A 20,476-nucleotide genomic window follows, 5' to 3' on the forward strand; every position below is an offset into this window, starting at 1 on the left:
AGATGTTTTCTGTCTCTGATCAGGTATAAAACCCAGTGTCAAGTAATCCATAAAGAAAACAAACAGAAATAGCAACCTTTCCAATTAATTATTTGGTCCTTAAGGGACACAGCATTTTTCTAATGCTACTTGGGTATCCATTTACCCAGCCTCTTGTAAGCCACAAAGGGAGAATATGAACTTTATGTACACAAAGCACTATTTGCCACCAGAAATACTACTACTAAAGACTGCTCACAATTTTGTGCAGCATCTATGTCAGTTTTTACATTGTATATACCCTCAGTGGCCATTTCATTAGGATACTTATACAGCTGCTTGTTAATGCAAATATCTAATCAGCCAATCATGTGGTAGCAACTCGAAGCATAAAAGCATGGTCAAGAAGTTCAGTTGTTGCTCAGACCAAACATCAGAATGGTGAGGAAATTTGATCTAATTGATCTTGACTGTGAAAGGATTGTTGGTGCCAGACGGTGTTGTTTGAGTATCTCATAAACTGCTGATTTCCTGGGATTTTCATGCACAACAGTTTCTAAAGTCTACAGAGAATGGTGCGAAAAACATAACACATCCAGTGAGTAGTTTAGTGAGCGAAAACGCCTTGATAATGAGAAAGGTCAGAGAAGAATGTCCAGACTGTTTCAAACTGACAGGAAGGAGACAGCAACTCAAATAACCATGCGTTACAACAGTGGTGTGCAGAAGAGCATCTATGAACACACATGTCAAACTTTGAAGTGGATGGGCTAAAGCAGCCAAAAACCACACCAGGATCCATTCCTATACCTAATAAAGTGGCTACTGAGTATATGTCTTCTTTATACCAACATTCCAAAATAATTTTTCTAATATAATAATATTATAACAACGTATATATAATTTGACCTTTAAGCTGCTGATTTAACATATCTACAGTGGTTTGGTAACTTGATGTGATTCCAGTTTCTAAAGAATGCCATTAGCACCTCCATGTTCTCTGGCAACAAAATTTTTGGATCTCAATAACTGTTAGGTCTGGGTTGCCTTAACCCAGAACTGAATGTGCAAATGCCAGCAAAAGCTTGTGTTTAAAACTAATACCAAAACAGCTTGCTCTCCATACGGTACTGCCCGGGGACGCAATATCTATGGGTGACCCTGACCAACAGAGAGCCTCAATACCAAAAACCAGTCGCAAAACTTAAAGGAAGTCCTAGTTCTGAGGGTAGAGGTTAGAATGTTATGGAAGGCTAATGGACAAGTTTTACAATCCAAAATGTTTGGAAATATTTTCTGCTGGCCTCCTTGCAAGCAGAGTTCTCCAGTTAAAAGGAACTTACCTTCAAAAATTAACTCTGTAATTCTGAACGTCTACTGAACCACTGAAAGAAAATGTCTAGCAATTGCAAGAACTCAGGACCCACGGCATTTTATATCTAGAAAAGGCTGTTTTCTTGAAGTGTAATAGATGAAGTATGGCAACTAACTGTGGACATTAAGATCCTACATGACAATCCAGAATTGACCAGTTAATATATTTTGGTAATGCTGGCTGAGGGAAGGAATATTAGGAAACTAGGAAAAATATACTTCTTACTCAGAGGTCTAAATTTCTACTCTTCTATAGATAATCAAAAAGATACAGGGAGTCCTAGTTCAAGATTATGTTTGGAAGATGCCATTTCTGGGTGAGGTATTCACACAGTACTGCAGCATAAATGGAAGCTTCAACCAACAAACTTTAGTCTGAACCAAGAACGTTACAAACACAACCAGCTTGGCACGTCTACTTACTGATCGTGCCTGGTGTCTGGAATATTTCTATCCATCTTCAGCTTGTCACTCTCCAGCTGATTAAATTTATTCCGCACATATGGATCTTGCCCCGTCTTTACTAAAGTAGCCTCGATATAAGCCTCCTGATCGAAGTCTTTCCATTTAACTTTTCCTGTAGACCAAGCAAAAACATGCAATCAAAATCAGAGACCCGCTCTAAACCTTTGTGCCTACTGTTTAAGATTCAAGATCCAAGTTCCAAGATTCAGGATTGTTTTATTGCCATGCTTCAGTACACGAGTGTAAAAGAGAGTGAAATTTAAAAAAACACTAAGCATAAAAAAAACTCAATATATGCAAACATAAAAGCAGTATTATTAAACACAATGTACAAATAACTTTAGTGTGGCCATATATACACACAAGATTAGCATATATACATAGGCTGATTATGATCCAGCTATAAGTAGTACTTTAATACAAGATGACTGACAGGAAATAATAAAATGGCTGATGTGAATGTGGTGCTGGTGCGGTTGGTGAGTGAAGATGTTGATCAGCCTGACGGTTAGGGGAAGTAACTGTTCTTCAGTCTATTGGTCCAGGTGTGGAGCTGTGTAAATGAGGTATAGTTTCATCACACTCCATCTGCCTTTGCCAGTAAAAAAATAACCCTGACACATTAGTGCAAGTACAAATTTCCATTTGACATTTTTAAAAAAAAAATCAGAAAGGTCAATTTATATTTGTTCAAGGTTCGTAAGAACTGCCTTTCAGAGTTCAAATAACTTTTATCAGTGCACCAGCCTTTTTTAAACCTTAAGTCAAATTTCCAAGGTAAATAGCAGGAAGAAGCTTTTCTAGTGCAAGATTTGGAAACAAGAATACCCTATCAGAACCTACATTAAGTCACCTGAACACTAAAACTGGAAAAGGCTGAATAAACAAAGATTGCTAGAACAAGCTACAACTAAGTAATGGGCCACAGGGCTCTTGCCCCACAGCGCTAGAACCCCCTCCTTAATACTGACCTGCAGAGTTATCTGTACAGATCTGTAGTAACATACACAAGATACTGGAGGAACTCAGTATTTTGTGTATGTTACAGCAACATTCTGTATAGGTTACTTAGATTTCCAGCATCTGCAGATTTTCTCTCATTCGTGAACAGCTCTGTAGGTACAGATTTCCTCTCGTGTGTGCACAGCTCTGTAGGTACAGATTTTCTCTCGTGTGTGAACAGCCCTGTAAGTACAGATTTTCTCTCGTGTGTGTGAACAGCTCTGTCAGTACAGATTTTCTCTCATGTGTGAACAGCTCTGTAGGTACAGATTTCCTCTCGTTTGTGCACAGCTCTGTAGGTACAGATTTCCTCTCGTGTGTGAACAGCTCTGTAGGTACAGATTTCCTCTCGTTTATGAACAGCCCCTTTCTTTAAAAAAAGGACATCTCCCTCGTCCTGGAATGAAAAGGCATCTAGATCTTTCCGTCTCTATCTCTGGAGACAGCTTATCCACTGATGTCTACTATAAGCCCACCGACTCTCACAGCTTTCTGGACTATTCCTCTTCTCACCCTGTCTCTTGCAAAAATGCCATCCCCTTCTTGCAATTCCTCCGTCTCCGCCGCATCTGCTCTCAGGATGAGACTTTTCATTCCAGGACGAGGGAGATGTCCTCCTTTTTTTTTAAAGAAAGGGGCTTCCCTTCCTCCACCATCAACTCTGCTCTCAAACGCATCTCCCCCATTTCACACACATCTGCTCTCACTCCATTCCCCGCCACCCCACTAGGAATAGGGTTCCCCTGGTCCTCACCTACCACCCCACCAGCCTCTGGGTCCAACATATTATTCTCCGTAACTTCTGCCACCTCCAACGGGATCCCACGACTAAGCACATCTTTCCCTCCCCCCCCCCCTCTGTTTTCCACAGGGATCGCTCCCTACACGACTCCCTTGTCCATTCGTCCCCCCCATCCCTCCCCACTGATCTCCCTCCTGGCACTTATTCTTGTAAGCGGAACAAGTGCTACACATGCCCTAACACTTCCTCCCTTACCACCATTCAGGGCCCCAAACAGTCCTTCCAGGTGAGGCAACACTTCACCTGTGAGTCGACTGGGGTGATATACTGCGTCCGGTGCTCCCGATGTGGCCTTTTATATATTGGCGAGACCCGAGACAGACTGGGAGACCGTTTTGCTGAACACCTACGCTCTGTCCGCCAGAGAAAGCAGGATTTCCCAGTGGCCACACATTTCAATTCCACATCCCATTCTGACATGTCTATCCACGGCCTCCTCTACTGTAAAGATGAAGCCACACTCAGGTTGGAGGAACAACACCTTATATTCCGTCTGGGTGGACTCCAAACTGATGGCATGAACATTGACTTCTCTAACTTCCGCTAATGCCCCACCTCCCCCTCAGACCCCATCCGTTATTTATTTTTATACACACATTCTTTCTCTCTCTCCTTTTTCTCCCTCTGACTATACCCCTTGCCCATCCTCTGGGTTTATCCCCCCCTCCCCCTTTTCCTTCTCCCTGGGCCTCCTGTCCCATGATCCTCTCATATCCCCTTTGCCAATCACCTGTCCAGCTCTTGGCTCCATCCCTTCCCCTCTTGTCTTCTCCTATCATTTTGGATCTCCCCCTCCCCCTCCCACTTTCAAATCTCTTACTAACTCTTCCTTCAGTTAGTCCTGACGAAGGGTCTTGACCTGAAACGTCGACTGTACTTCTTCCTAGAGATACCGCCTGGAATACTGAGAACATGTGTTGTAGAGTGAGTCCATTGGTTTTGGAATTAGTTCAGCACTGAGGTGAGTGAAGTTATCCACGATGGGTCAGGAGCCTGATGGTTGAAGGGTAACAACTGTTCCTGAACCTGGTGATGTGGGACTTAAGGATCTTGTAAATCCTTTCTGATGATAGCAGTGAGAATCTTTTATCCTCAAAGTGGATAACTCTTAACTGCTGTGCCTTAGAAAATCACTCAGTTTTGTTAAACTATGACAAGAAAGGTGTATATAGCCCAAAATACCACCAGCATCAAGGCACAAAGGTATAAGCAACCCTGCTACATCCTCCTCACTCGAATCTTGGCACTGCTGTCAGAAGAACATAAGAAACAGGAACAGGAGTCGGCCATCTGGCTTGTCGAGACTGCTCCGCCATTCAATAAGATCATGGCTGATCTGGCCATGGACTCACTTCCACCTACCTGCCTTTTCCCCATAACCCTTAATTCCCCTACAATGCAAATATCTATCCAACCGTGACTTAAATACATTTACTGAGGTAGCCTCCACTGCTTCATTAGGCAGAGAATTCCACAGATTCACCACTCTCTGGGAAAAGCAGTTCCTCCTCATCTCTGTCCTAAATTTACTCCCCCAAATTTTGAGGCTATGTCCCCTAGTTCTAGTCTCACCTACCATTGGAAACAACTTTCCTGCCTCCATCTTATCTTTCCCCTTCATAATTTTTATATGTTTCTATAAGATCCCCTCTCATTCTTCTAAATTCCAGTGAGTACAGTCCCAGGCGACTCAATCTCTCCTCATAGTCAAACCCCCACATCTCTGGAATCAACCTGGTGAACCTCCTCTGCACTGCCTCCAAAGCTCAAACACCCTTCCTCAAGTAAGGAGACCAGAATTGAACACAGTACTCCAGGTGCAGCCTCACCAGTACCTTGTACAATTGCAGCATAACTTCCCTACTTTTAAGTTTAATCCCTTGAGCAATGAAGGCCAACATTCCATTTGCCTTCTTGATAGCCTGCGGCACCTACAAACCAACCTTATGCAAACTGGGCACAGACAAGGAACAGGCAGACAGGATCATCCTCACAGCCTAAATCCACCATTTTGCCATCAACATCCTGAGGTACATTGTGTCCCAGCAGCAGGACAGATCCATCAGAGCAAGCAGCAGTGTTATATGTCTTTAGTGCTATGGACAGGATCTCAATATTGATTTAAGTTTGCATGAAACATCAGGGCATAAGCCCAAAAGAAGATTAGGAAATCTTCTGCTAAATACAATCATGCTGCTCTCTCTCAACTGATAAATCAGTAATCCTCCATATTGGAAGTAGCACATTTGGGAAGCAATGGTACAACCAATAGAGATCATCAAAACCTACCATCAAAAGTATGCTGTTCAAACTAGGCAGGTCTGAAGATATGTAGTTGTAGTTGGTGGTAAACTGACCAATACACTGCATTGTCAGCTGTCCTAAATGTACCAGTGCACCCAGTGGAAGTCTCTTTATGCAGATGTCCTCTCTGTACACTAGAACCTGAGGTGGAAAGTGCTGCACAGAGTAATACCACATAACAAATTCTCAAGTCGGTTACAGACCCCTCATCCACCAGTCATTGCTGCATTTGGGAGGAGACAGTGTATTGTGTATATACGGAGCGTGAGAAGTTGCAATCTCTGAGTACCTGAAGGAGCTGCTTCTCATGTTTGGGCTGCACTTCAGCCCTACACTCCTGACCTTGGGTCACCCAATGCATAGGGCTGGTGGCTCCATGTTCATAGAAGCAATGAGATATATCGCACAGAAACTGGCCCTTCAGCCCAATGAGTCTGTGCTGACTGTCAACAACCTATTTAGAATTCATGTAAACTATACATAAACAAAGACTGACAAGCAACCAATATGCAAAAGACAAATTGTGGAATTAAATACAACTAATACTGAAAACACAAGTTGTATAGAGTCCTTGAAGGTGAGTCTGTAGCTTGTAGGATCAGTTTAGAGTTTTGGTGAGTGAAGTTATCCACACCAGTTCAGCAGCCTGTGATTGTAATCTGATAACTTGGTGTTCAAGGATCTAAAGTTCCTGTACATCCAGTGAGAAGACTGGATTGCCTGGGTGGTGAGGTTCTCTGACAATGGATGCTGCTTTCTTGTGGCAGCGTTCCATGTAAATGTGCTCAATGATAAAGAGGGCTTTGCTTACAATGGACTGGGCTGTGCCCACCAGCACCGTGATGTTCAACAGTATTTCCAGAGTTGAATCCATTACTATCAACATCCCAGGGTTCACCATTTACCAGAAACTCAACTGGTCCAGGCAACATATGAGATCAGGCCCGAGATGAAGTTACTCCCCTCTGTAAACATGGGGATGGAGAACATCTGTGGGCTGTCCCAAGTCGGCGCACGTCCGTGCAAGTAGAAAGCAGGAGGGTCAGTCGGTCAGCATGCTCAGCGTTCAATCCTGGAATCTGGGGTCGCGCCGTGAGCCAGTCTGGGATCAATGCCGAGGATACAGGCCCAGAGATTGATAAGAAATCCAGAGGTTGTTGCCCAATGCCTGACACCTGTAGACTAGAGTCCCGAAGGCCTGTCCATGAATGTGGGTGAGATATACGTAGGGAGAGGGGGAAAGGGCTTGTTTTGATGCACTTTGTTCTGTTCTACTGAGCACTGACAGCATGCTATGTTGGCGCCAGAATGTGTGGTGACACTTGCAGCACATCCCTAGGTACTAATGCAAACAAAGCATTGTTTCCATGCGCACATGATAAATAAATCTAATTCTGATTCTGATACTTGCCTCCCAATTTCTCACCCTCAAGGCAGAAGCCAGGAATATTACTCAATTGCTCCAGCTTTAAAGGAACTATTCACAGCAAATACAAAGAAACACAATAGAATCAATGAAAAACTGCACAAAACAAGATGGATAAACAACCAATGTGAAAAAACAGATTGCAAATACAAAAAGAAAAAAATTAAAATGGAAGCATAACAGCAACAAAAGGAAGTGGATGTCTGTCAGCTCATGCACACCCACAAACATTCACTGCCTCCAGCATCAACACACTGACTACAGTACGTACTACCTGCAAAATGTATGCTCAACAGCTCTTCCTAAAATCAAGAAAACTGGAATCGTGTTTCAATCACTAACACAACCCCTCCAAGTTACACAGCATCCTAAAATGGGAATATGTCACAATTCATTGATGTCTGGTAAAAAATCTTGGAATTCTCTGGCAGATAAAGGAGAAGTAGCTTCACTATGGCAGCACAAGAGCTTGCAAAAAGGCAGCTCGCCATTTCCTTTATAAGGCCAGTTATAGAAGAGCAGTAAACATCAGCTTTGGCGGTAAAGCCACTATCACATGAATCAAACACAATAAACAAAAGGGGCATTTGTCTTGTAGCCATCTGATGACTGACATACCTAAATATGCAGCAGACCACCGCCGCTCCATTCACCAAAAGCAGCTTCCTGGTAGCCTCCAACCTGATGGCATGAATATCGATTTTGCCTCCCCCCTCCCCTCCTCTATTCCCCACTCTAGCCTCTTACAGTACCTCTTCTCAGCTGCCTATCACTTCCCCGGGTACCCTCCTCCTTCCCTTTGTCCATCGTCCTCTCCTATCATAGATTCCTTACTCTCCTTTACCTTTCCTACCCACCTGGCTTCACTTGTCATCTTCTAGCTAGCTTCCTTCCCCTCCCCTCACCTTCTTATTCTGCTGTCTTTCCCCTTCCTTTCCAGTCCTGAAGAAGGGTCTCAGCTCAAAACAGCGACTGTTTATTCATTTCTAAAGATGCTGACTGGCCTGCTGAGTTCCTCCAGCACTCTGTGTGTGTGACTAATATGGGTTTTAATCTTTTGTATGGTGCTGCATGGAAGCGTAGCAGTTAGCGTCACACTTTACAGTTCCAGAAATCAGGAGATCGGGGTTCAATTCCCGCCACTGTCTGTAAGGACCTTGGATGCTCTCCTCATTGCCCGCACAGGTCTCCTCTGGGTGCTCCAGTTACCTCCCACATTCCAAAGACGTATGTATGGGTTAGAGTTAGCTAATTGTAGGCATGCTACTTTAGCGCCAGAAGCATGGTTGCGCCTGTGGGCTTCCCCCAGCACGTACACATGTTGGTCACTGACGCAAATGATGCATTTTACTGTATGTTCCACTGTACATGTGACAAATGAAGCTCATCTTTCCTTCTTTCTTTTTAGCTGGTAAAAGTCATATGAAAAGCAGTATATGCAAATCATTTTTAATGGTGGAGTGCTTTACTTTATTTGCTGAAAGTGGGCAAATATTTGCAAATTAAGTGTTGTATATTTATATGTATTGTATGACCATTTACATGATGCTTTGGATTAAAATCAGTATATGTGTCTCAACTGCTAAAATAGATCACTTAGGGAGAGTCAGCAAATTTAATGATGCATCCGTCTGATTGTCCTTTTTGAATTCCCACTCCACCATATCCCCACTAGTTATAGAATCATCGACACAAGAGACCACTTGGTCCATTACAACTGTACTGTATCGTTGAAAGGAACTTCCCAGTAATCTCATACCCCTATTCTTTTCTCATCACCATGTATTACTTTTAGGCTTGCTTCTTTCTTTCCAGCTAATGCCGTCCAGGTCTTCACATTATGCCAAAATAAAAATCACATTATCTCCTCTTGTTCTTTCAACTCTGTTCTTAGAACTGAATCTTCTGGTGACTAAACCAAAGGTCAGTGCAGACTCTTTAATCACGCTTTGCAGTATCCCATAATTCTGAGCATTCAGTTATCTTGATATGTGTACTATTATACCATACCTTCCGTGAAGGCACCTTATTTCAGCCTTTTCCTGATGAACAGAACATTCAAAGTTCAAAGTACATTTATTGTCCAAGTACAGTGCCAAAAACAATTATTTACCACACCCCCCTCAAAGTTCTATTGTTTTACAACATTGAATCACAGTGGATTTAATTTGGCTTTTTTGACACTAACCACCAGAAAAAGACTCTTTCGTTTCAAAGCGAAAACAGACCTCTACAAAGTGACCTAAATTAATTACTAATATAAAACACGGAATAATTGATTGTATAAGTATTCCCTCCCCCCCCCCCCTTTAATATGACACACCAAATCATCACTGGTGTAGCCAATTGGTTTTAGAAGTCACATAATTAGTTAAATGGAGACCTGTGTGCAGTCAAGGTGTTTCAATCGATTGTAGTAAAAATACACCTGTATCTGGAAGGTCCAACTGCTGGTGAGTCAGTATCCTGGCAAAAACTACACCATGAAGACAAAAGAACACTCAAGCAACTCTGCAAAAAGGTTAATGAAAAGCACAAGTCAGGAGATGGATGCAAGAAAATTTCCAGGTCACTGAATATCCTCTGGAGTACAGTTAAGTCAATCATCAAAAAATGGAAAGAACATGGCACAGCTGTAAATCTGCCCAGAGAGCAGGCTGTCCTCAAAAACTGAGTGACCATGCAAGAAGGGGACTAGCGGGGGAAGCCACCAAAAGACCTATGACTGCTCTGGAGGAGTTACAAGCTTCAGTGGCTGAGATGAGAGAGACTGCACATACAACTGTTGCTCAGATGCTTCACCAGTTGCAGCTTCATGGGAGAGTGGCAAAGAGAAAGCCACTGTTGAAATTTTGCCTAGAATTTGCCAGAAAGCATGTGGGTGACTCTGAAGTCAGCTGGAAAACACCAATCCTCATAGAGGGATCAGAAGTGGAGAGAGTGAGCAGTTTCAAGTTCCCAGATGTCAAGATCTCTGAGGATCTAACCTGGTCCCAACATATCGATGCAGTTATAAAGAAGGCAAGACAGCGACTATACTTCATTAGGAGTTTGAGGAGATTTGATATGTCAACAAATACACTCAAAAACTTATATAGATGTGCCGTGCAGAGCATTCTGACAGGCTGCATCACTGTCTGGTATGGCGGGGGGGGGGGGGGGGAACTACTATACGGGACAAAAAGAAGCTGCAGAGGGTTGTAAATTTAGTCGGCTCCATCTTGGGTACTAGTCTACAAAGTACCCAGGACATCTTTAAGGAGCTGTGTCTCAGAAAGGCAGTGTCCATTATTAAGGAGTTCCAGCACACAGGGCATGCCCTTTTCTCACTGTTACCGTCAGATAGGAGGTACAAAAGCCTGAAGGTACACACTCAGTGATTCAGTGACAGCTTCTTTCCTTCTGCCATCTGATTCCTAAATGAACATTGAACCCTTAAGCACTACCTCACTTTTCAAATATATATTATTTCTGTTTTTTGCATGATTTTTAATCTATTCAATATACGTATACTGTAATTTATCTACTTATTTATTTATTCTTCTATATTATGTATTGCATTGAACAGTTGCTGCTAAGATAACAAATTTCACGACACATGCCGGTGATAATAAGCCCGATTCTGATTCTAAGGAGGATCTAAGGTCTGATGAACTCAAATTTGAGCTTTTTGGCCATCAGACTAAACACTATGTTGGTGTAAGTCAAACACCACACATCATCAAAAACAGATCATCCCTACTGTGAAGCATGGTGGTGGCTGCATCATGCTGTGGGGATGCGTCACTGCTACAGGCCCTGGAAGACTTGTGAAGGTAGAGGGTGAAACGAATGCAGCAAAATACAGAAAAATCCTGTAGGAAAACCCGATGCAGTCTGTAAGAGAACTGCGACTTGGGAGAAGATTTGTTTTCCAGCAAGACAATGACCCCAAGTACAAAGGCAAAGCTACACAGGAATGGCTTAAAAACAAAAAAGTTAATGTCCTGGAGTGGCCAAGTCAGAGTCCAGACCTCAATCCAATTAAGAATTTGTAGCTGGACCCATGATCCACAGGTAATCTGACAGAGCTTGTTATTAATAAAGTATTTAGATATATTTCTTGTATTGAAAACCACCAATAAGTTGTCACTCACCCACAGCAGTGCCATCTTAAACCAGACCCATACTTCACACTCTCCAGCCAATTCCCAATTACGTTCTTTGCACCTCCAATACCCTCTGCCACCTAGACAATTTTCTCTGTCATGGTCCCAATCAGACACATTGCCACCACGGAACCCCAAACCTTCATCTTTTCCTTGAACACAGACCTAATCAATCGCCTTCTACCAGTCATAGCTTTTGCTAGCTGAACTCATTCTTATATTGACGAAGGGTTCCGGCCCGAAACATTGACTGTTCGTTTCCATGGATGCTGCCCGACCTGCTGAGTTCCTCCAGCGTGTTGTGAGTGTTGCTTTGACCCCAGCTTCTGCAGATTATTTTGTGTTCTCGTTCTTATATTGATTCATCTCTAACTTCAACCACTTTCTTCAACTCAGAGGGAACTCACATGGGTCCAAGCTACATCTGTCTTCATTGGACACATGACAGCTCTTAGCTCAATTCTATCCAGGCCCCCTCCCTCAATTTTTTCTCATTACATTGATGGCTCTGATGATACTACTTCCTGCACACATAGAGAACTCAAAGTTTTCTGTTGCCTTTGCCATCATTTTCCACTCTCTCACATTGACATAGTTCATATCAATCTCTTCCCTTCTCCAACCTGACAATGGACTAGCAATCCATATTGATTATGTCAACCAACTCTGACAGCGATCTCAACAATAGTATATCCCTTCCTGTTTCGCTTTTATAATTTGACTATTTTTAAAATTATCTCTAGATAAGAAGCAAATACAGACATCCAAGATGCAAAAAATTTATTTTTATAGGTTGTTATAGCTGGATATGGTGGAAGGGATAAGTTCCTAATACCTATTAAATGCTCCCAATGGTGTGCGCCTCAAATAGTTTCTGACAACTTAGTCCACCTCCTGGCCTGAGTTACTAAATCTGGCAGAACCATTTCTATTGACAGGAGAAGGGGCAAAGGTGGTTTACTGGCACTTTAGAACCAATCACTTTGGTCTAATGGGACTCATCAGCTGTGGTTGGCAGCTCACCTAGGAGAAGGAAAACTCTGATCTCAAAACTGCTGCATTGTGGCTATAGCCACTCATGGGGAAGGCTCCCGGAGTAAACCCAGAGGAAAAGTCCGGAGCTGGAACTCCTAAGGCAGTCCCACTTTGAGTTCAACGCTGACTGGTGCCAAACTGTATTAGTCTCTGACGTTCCTTTGGATTCATCAGCTGAGTTGAGAGGGCCAGCCTACTACATGGGCAGCTCTCCATATCGTATTGTCCTGGCTTGTGTATTCCGTAGACAGCTGGGACGCAACATGACCCTGACCAACAGAAGGCCTCAACAGGCCTCAAATTGTAAGGGTACTGAACCATTCAAAACCATGCAATCTTCTCAGTCCTTCTTAAATAGTCTTCAATCTGAGCTCACAATATCTTTTAACTCAAAAGGTAAAAGTAACAGCTGATAAGAGATTGGGTGAGCAGTCAACAGATATTAACAACAATATTATGGAGATACCATCTGAAGACCTAATAAAATAATTTCTTGCATACCATGTAAAGCACAAATGCCCAATAGGAAAAGCTAACAAGAGACAGCACTGTTGGACGACCAGAAAGACAGCAGTGACTCAAGAAAGCATCTTAATAACATCAGACACAGAAGTAGAGTTGGGCCTTTTGGCCCATCGACTCTCCCATTCCATCATGGCTGATTTATTATCCCTTTCAACCCCATTCTCCTGCCTTCTCCCCAAACCTTTGACGCCCTGACTAATCAAAAACCTATCAACCTCAACTTTTAAATTACCCAGTGACTTGGCCTCCACAGCTATTTGTGGCAACAAATTCCACAGATCCACCACCTTCTGCCTGAAGAGATTCCTGCTCATCTCTGTTCTAAATAGACATCTCTCTAATCTCTCTATTCTGAGACTATGTCCTCTGGTCCCAGACCCCACCCCCCCACCCTGCCATTATGGAAAACATCCTCTCCACATCCACTCATCTAGTCTTTTCAATATTTGATAGGTTTCTTTTCTTTGTAATTTATTTTTTTATTGAATTTCATCATCAAACATTTCCATAAGATGTATTTCAGATACCGTACATATATATTGTATAATATTTGTCACAAATCTCCACATAATATCTATCTAGTGTTACATACCCCGTAACTGGGTTGCCAAACCAGCAGAAATGGATCACTCAGTTGAAGTCTGGATTACTAGAACTAAGAAAGTTTTATTAAAGAAACAAGCAACACAGTACTCTAATCAAAAGGATAATGAATGCAACAGTTCAGCAATGATAAACATACATGTACACAGAATTCAGATCACAGGATCAATCAAGCTCTATCGTTGTCTAGGGGTAAATGACCAGTTTCAAAGTGACGCAAAGTTCAGTTCAATTTAGTTCAGTTCAGTTCGCAGTAATCGCTGCCGTGGGAGATGGACAGTGTGGGGGAAGGAGAGAGAGAGCAAAAACGAATGAATATTCAAGGCTTCCACACAGACCTTCGCAGTCAGCTTTCGGGCGAGTCCTTTGCAATGTCATCTGAGGTCACCGACTGTGACCCCTCCGATCCAGATACAATCGTTTCTCTGCGCTGAACCTGGCACCCAGGCAAGGGTGGACACACACCAGGTTCCCGCCAATCGTGCCTTTCCACCCTGTGCGTTTATGGCCCGGTACTTCCCACCGACTTGTGAAAGGCGCACCGCTTCCAGGGTCTCGTTACCTCGGGTGTCGTGTGTGTCCTGCCTTAGCGAACCTGTCCCTTTTTATCCCCCTGCTGGGGTATCGCCTGTCCATCACTTCAAACAGTTCAGGGTTCAAAGGGGGAGCCGCTCTTGACAGCTCCCTCCTTCTGTTACTCTCTCTCCTGTCCCTTCATTACACATCTCCAAATGCTGCTCCATTGTTTTCCTTCTCTCTCTCCTGAAGACATGTGGCAGACCAACTGCTGATCACACAGGACAGCTAACATCTTATCTATGTGTATTCTCGTCACACTAGGCTTAAATGAGATTTCCCTTCATTCTTCTGAACTCTAGCAAGTACAGTTCCAGAGTAATCAAATGCTCCTTGTACATTAACCCTTTCGTTCCCAGAATCATTCTTGAGAACCTCCTCTGGATTCTCTCCAATGCCAGCACATCCTTTCTTAGTTAATGGGCCTAAAACTGCTCACAATACTCCAAGTGCTGTCTGACCAATGCCTCAGCATTACATCCTTGCTCTTATATTCTGGTGTACATATACACACTCTTGAAATGAATGCCAACATTGCATTTCCCTTCCTCACTGTCAACTCAACCTGTGAGTTAACCTCTAGGGAATCCTGCACAAGGACTCTCAAGACTCTTCTCACAGCAATGAAATTAGACTTGCTCACAATGCTAGGGGGTTTCCACAGAAATTGAAGCTCCATCCCAAATTATTCACAATCTATAACAATGATCTGAATGAGGCAACTAACCATAATATATTCCAGTGCACTGACAATATAAGGCTGAATGGTAGTGTGGGAAATACAGAGAAACTCAAAAATTTACAACACCTCATGTATCAATTCTATGATGCTGTATAAAGTTTAGGAATTTCTGATTTGCCAACATTTCTACCTCCTTAGGATGATGTGCAACTACACCATGTAATCTAAACCTGTATCATGAGAAAATTATCACCATGAAGAGTGAATTGGTTCAAAATATATCCCATTATTCCTGAATTTATTACCCATCCCCCTGAATTCTCTGTATACAAGGATTTCCAGTATTTGCAAAATCACAAACAAGAGAAAATCTGCAGATGCTGGAAATCCAAGCAACACACACAAAATGCTGGAGGAACACAGGCCAGGCAGCATCAATGGATAAAAGTAAACAGTCTACGTTTCAAGCCGAGACCTTTCATTAGGGCATGTGCAGAATCCCTACTGTTTAAAATCTACACATGGCCTTGGTAATCTCAATTCCAGTCTAACATGAGCCCTTCCACTATGATGCTTCACCTTTATCTGGTTGGTCAAATATGTTGGCCATTAGCTGTGTTTCACTTAAGTAGTAAGTTTGTGTGGTCCAGTCATTGTGGAACAGGTCATCCTCACTGTTTAATACTCGTTGCATGCGTAGTTAACAATATTCACTGATTTGAAATGACACAAACGGCATATTTCACTGTATGTTTTGATGTACATCCGACAAATAAAGCTAATCAAAAAAATCTTTATCTTTCACAAGCCTTCACCGATCTCCCGTAGCAGGCTCCAATTCCATGTGGTGTTCAGTTCTTCTTGATCTCCATTCTACCACAAATATTCATTTGTTATTTCCATTTCTCTACAGAAGATGAATCTCGCTTTGACAGTTCTGATGGAATGTTACTGACCCACGAAGGTTGGGAAAACTCAGCTGGTCAGGCAATATTTTCTGTCTAATATCCACATATGAATGTCCTTACTAGTTATGAATCACAATTTGTCCTTCCACATTCTAAAAGGAGTGTTTGTTAAACAGGATTGAAAGTGCATTTCCTGAATAAATATATTAGACACTACAGATGACATTGGAAGGGGAATACAGAAATATGAGGCAATGGCAATTTTTTACATTGCAAGGATGAAACTGCAAGAAAGAAGCTGAGGACTGTCACATTTATGTAACCACACTGAGGAACCAAAATATTGCAGGTTATGTAATGTCACTGAATTTTTTCAAATTTAGAATGCTGTGCATTCAAAAATAGAATGTTTTACACACTTGATATGGTCAAATATCTTGCAATAATGTACAAAATGCAATTCAGAATAGTTTCCAATGAATAGAATGACATTTAAACTAATTGTATATTTTTACATGTTAAAATAATCAGTAAGAAAAAATAAGCAAAGGGAGAATTAATAAAACATAAGAAAAAGTTATTAATATTTATGACTGAACATTCTGCAGAGTTGGAAAGATAATGTGGTAAAGGCTTTACAAAAATAAACTCAGACACTGAAGAAAAGGAAAGAGATCACACAAAAAGAACAAAGCACGTGATGGGAATGTGAAAAGGAAGAAATCTGGAAGCACAAAAAAAAATATAATACAGAAGTCTATTCAGCTCTTTGAGTCTTTGCCAGTCCTCAGAACAATCAAACCAATCCTATTCCCTTACTTATTTTTCTATAAACTATTCTTGTACACCAATAACTCAATTCTCCTCCCACCTGCCTATACAGAATGGTTCAGCAGAGGAAAAGGCCCTTCAGCCCTCAATATTGTGCTGAACCATTTAAACTAGCAAAGAAACACCTTCCAGTTTAAGATGGTGCTACTGAAGATGAACAACAGCTTACTGGTAGTTTGAAAGGCAAGAAATTTGACTAAAAACATAACAACTAACACCTTTTCTGAAGTAAATTGTGGTAAACTATCACTGCAAACAAAGAAGAGTGAAGGTGAAGTGAATTCGAGGAATGAGCCGTGCTGGTGCATTGCAAACTCAACACAGAGTGAGCGATTCGACAAGGAGTCATCGACGCAAAGGAGTGTCGATGCCCATCCAACTAATCTGGGTTCAAGTTGTGATCGCTCTAAGTGCCGAGCCAATTTGGAGGTGTCGTGGACAGCTTTGGGCAGGGCTGTGGAATCTAGGCTCACAGCAAATTGCTGGGCAGTGTGGTCTAGGCCTGAGGTGCTTCAACGTGGCGGAGCCCAGGTCCTAATGTGAGTCACGATCCTCTGTTTGGACACTGGCCCAGATAGACTGGAAAGGTAGGGTATCAGGACTAGAGGCAAGAACTAAGCCGATTTTGCTTACTCCTGATGTTCACTCCTCTCTCCATAATGCTGAGGCTATGAGATTAGCCTGGCTGCTATGCTTCGTGGTGATTTGCCTCGCTAATATAATGAACTGAGACCAAGGCTTGGGCCTACTCCCAGCTGCTCCAGGGATTCGGATCTAATGGCTCAATCTGGTTCAGAATGCTGTTGCTTGCTTTTACTGCTTGCATGATTTGTGTTTTTTTTCCCCTCTGTCTCTGCGCACTAGTCTTCATTTTCCTTAAGTGGGCTCTTTCCGGCTTCTTGCTTTGTTACTGCTTGTAATTTGACAAATCTCAAGGTTCTATAATGTATACATTCTTTGATAACATATGTACTTTGAATCTTTGAAATAAACTAATACTTTCGGCCTATGCAATATCCATATCCCTCCATTCGCTGCATATTCATGTGCTTGTATGAGACCCTCTTAAATGTCTCCATTACTGCCCCCTGGTAGCACATTCCAGGCACCCACCACTCTCAGTGTAAAAAGCTTGCCCTGCACACCTCCCTTAAACTTACCCCCCCCAACCTTAAACCCTTAAACACACATGGGGCAATTTACAGTAGCCAATTTATCTACCAGACAGCACACCTTTGGGATGTGGCAGGAAACTGGAGCACCCAGAGGAAACACTTGAGGCCATCAGGAGAGCACACTCCGCACAGAGAGCATCAGAGGTCATGACTGAAGCCAGGTCACTGGAACTATGAAACAACAAATTCCACTTGCTTTGCCACTGTGCTGTCCAAGTATACTGACTGAGGCAGCAAAACTAATGTGAATTGAAGTTAAGAATGGTAAAGATGAGTATTAACTGCTATACACCAATTCAATTCCACCGTTGTCTGGAATGAATTTGTACAAACCCCATTTCCAGAAAGGTTGGGATATTTTCCAAAATGCAATAAAAACAAAAATCTCTGATATGTTAATTCACGTGAACCTTTATTTAACTGACAAAAGTACAAAGAAAAGATTTTCGATAGTTTTACTGACCAACTTAATTGTATTTTGTTAACATACACAAATTTAGAATTTAATGGCTGCAACACACTCAACAAAAGTTGGGACAGAGGCATGTTTACCATTGTGTTGCATCACCTTTCCTTTTAATAACACTTTTTAATCGTTTTGAAACTGAGGATACTAATTGCAGTAGATTTGCAATTGGAAATTTTGTCCATTTTTGCGTGATATAAGACTTCAGCTGCTCAACAGTCCATGGTCTCCATTGTCTGATTCTCCTCTTCATGATGCGCCATACATTTTCAATAGGAGATAGATCTGGACTGGCAGCAAGCCAGTCAAGCACACGCACTCTGTGTCTACAAAGTCACACTGTTGTAGCCCGTGCAGAATGTGGTCTGGCATCGTCCTGCTGAAATAAGCATGGACATCCCAGGAAGAGACGTCGCCTTGATGGCAACATATGTCTCTCTAAAATCCTAATATACGCCTCAGAGTCAATGGTACCTTCACACACATGCAATTCACCCATGCCGTGGGCACTGATGAACCCCCATATCATCACAGCTGCTGGCTTTTGCACTTTTCGCTGATAACAATCTGGATGGTCGTTTTCATCTTTGGCACGGAGAACTCGACGCCTGTTTTTTCCGAAAACTAGCTGAAATGTGGACTCATCTGACCACAGCACACGGTTCCACAGTATTTCGGTCCATCTGAGATGAGCTCAGGCCCAGAGAACTCACCAGCGTTTCTGCATAGAGTTGATATATGGCTTCCTCCTTGTGTAATACAGTTTCAAGTTGCATTTCTGGATGCAGCGATGGACTGTGTTGAGTGACAATGGTTTTCCGAAGTACTCCAGAGCCCAGGTGGCTATAATTGTCACAGTAGCATGACGGTTTCTTAGGCAGTGCTGCCTGAGGGCTCGAAGATCACGCGCATTCAACAGTGGTTTCCAACCTTGCCCTTTACGCACTGAGATGTCTCTGAATTCTCTAAATCTTTTTACAATATTATGTACTGTAGATGTTGAAAGACCTAAATTCTCTGCAATCTTGCGTTGAGAAATGTTTCTTTTGAACTAACAATTCTCTCACAAATTTTGGCACAAAGGGGTGAGCCAAGACCCATCCTTGCTTGCAAAGACTAAGCCTCTGATGGACACTACTTTTATACCCAGTCATGATACCTCACCTGCTACCAATTAGCCTGCTTAATGTGGAGTCTTCCAAACCGGTGTTACTTGAATACTCTGTGCACTTTTCAATCTTATTTTAACTCTGTCCTAACTTTTATTGAGTGTGTTGCAGCCATCAAATTCTAAATTTGTGTATATTTACAAAACACAATTAAGTTAGTCAGTAAAACGATTGAAAATCTTTTCTTTGTACTTTTGTCAGTTAAATAAAGGTTCACGTGAATTAACATATCACAGATTTTTGTTTTTATTGCATTTTGGAAAATATCCCAACTTTTCTGGAAATGGGGTTTGTACATTCCCCTCTGGGTGCTCCAGTTTCCTCCTACATTCCAGGGTTAGGGTTAGTAGTTGTGGGCATACTATGTTGGTGCTGGAAGCATAGTGACACTTGTGGGCTGCCCCGAGCACATCCTCAGACTGTGTTGACCGTTGATGTAAAACGACACATTTCACTGTATATGCTTCGATGTACATGTGACAAATAAAGCTAATCTCTGATCTTTAGTATTCACCTATTCTCTTTCTATGTATACCACACATAAAATAGAAGCTATAGATTTTACCTCCGAAGGTACACTTTAAAAGACGAACACCCCCATCCTCATTAAACAAGCCACTGTTAAAACTAGGTCATTATTTGAATTATTGGCTAGTACACATGAAACTGGAATTGTGGCTCATAATCATCTATAATTAAAGACTTCTGTCCATCAGCAAAACAACAGGTTATTTTTTTGCCTTTCTGATCATCTCAGACAAATCAATCAAGTTTTCCAAACCCAGACAGATGCTTGATTCCTGGTTTCCTTGTTGAAAAGACTTACAATTGCTGATTGTGTGTGCAGTGAACAATTAATGAGCAGCCGTGCTGATATAGCCCTGTGAAGAAGCCTTTGCGTTTTCCCAAGAAGCCTGCACCCTATTGCACAATCTCCAGTCACCAAAAGTGAAAATTTTTCAAAAAGCCATTTCCAAAATCAATGGTAACATCACACACAGGCCCT

The 20,476-nt window shown here is 42.1% G+C and overlaps 1 protein-coding gene across 1 annotated transcript in view; it reads right to left on the minus strand.

Annotated features, from left to right (window-relative positions):
• Nucleotides 1–20,476, minus strand: part of galnt2 (UDP-N-acetyl-alpha-D-galactosamine:polypeptide N-acetylgalactosaminyltransferase 2) — a 118,349-nt gene that overhangs the window by 64,395 nt on the left and 33,478 nt on the right. Inside the window, exon 3 of the mRNA XM_072250813.1 lies at nucleotides 1,777–1,930. Coding sequence (XP_072106914.1) covers nucleotides 1,777–1,930 — 154 coding nt within the window. The remainder of the gene's footprint in view (nucleotides 1–1,776; nucleotides 1,931–20,476) is intronic.

This window comes from Mobula birostris, chromosome 2, assembly GCF_030028105.1.
Source record: "Mobula birostris isolate sMobBir1 chromosome 2, sMobBir1.hap1, whole genome shotgun sequence".
NCBI lineage: Eukaryota > Metazoa > Chordata > Chondrichthyes > Myliobatiformes > Myliobatidae > Mobula > Mobula birostris.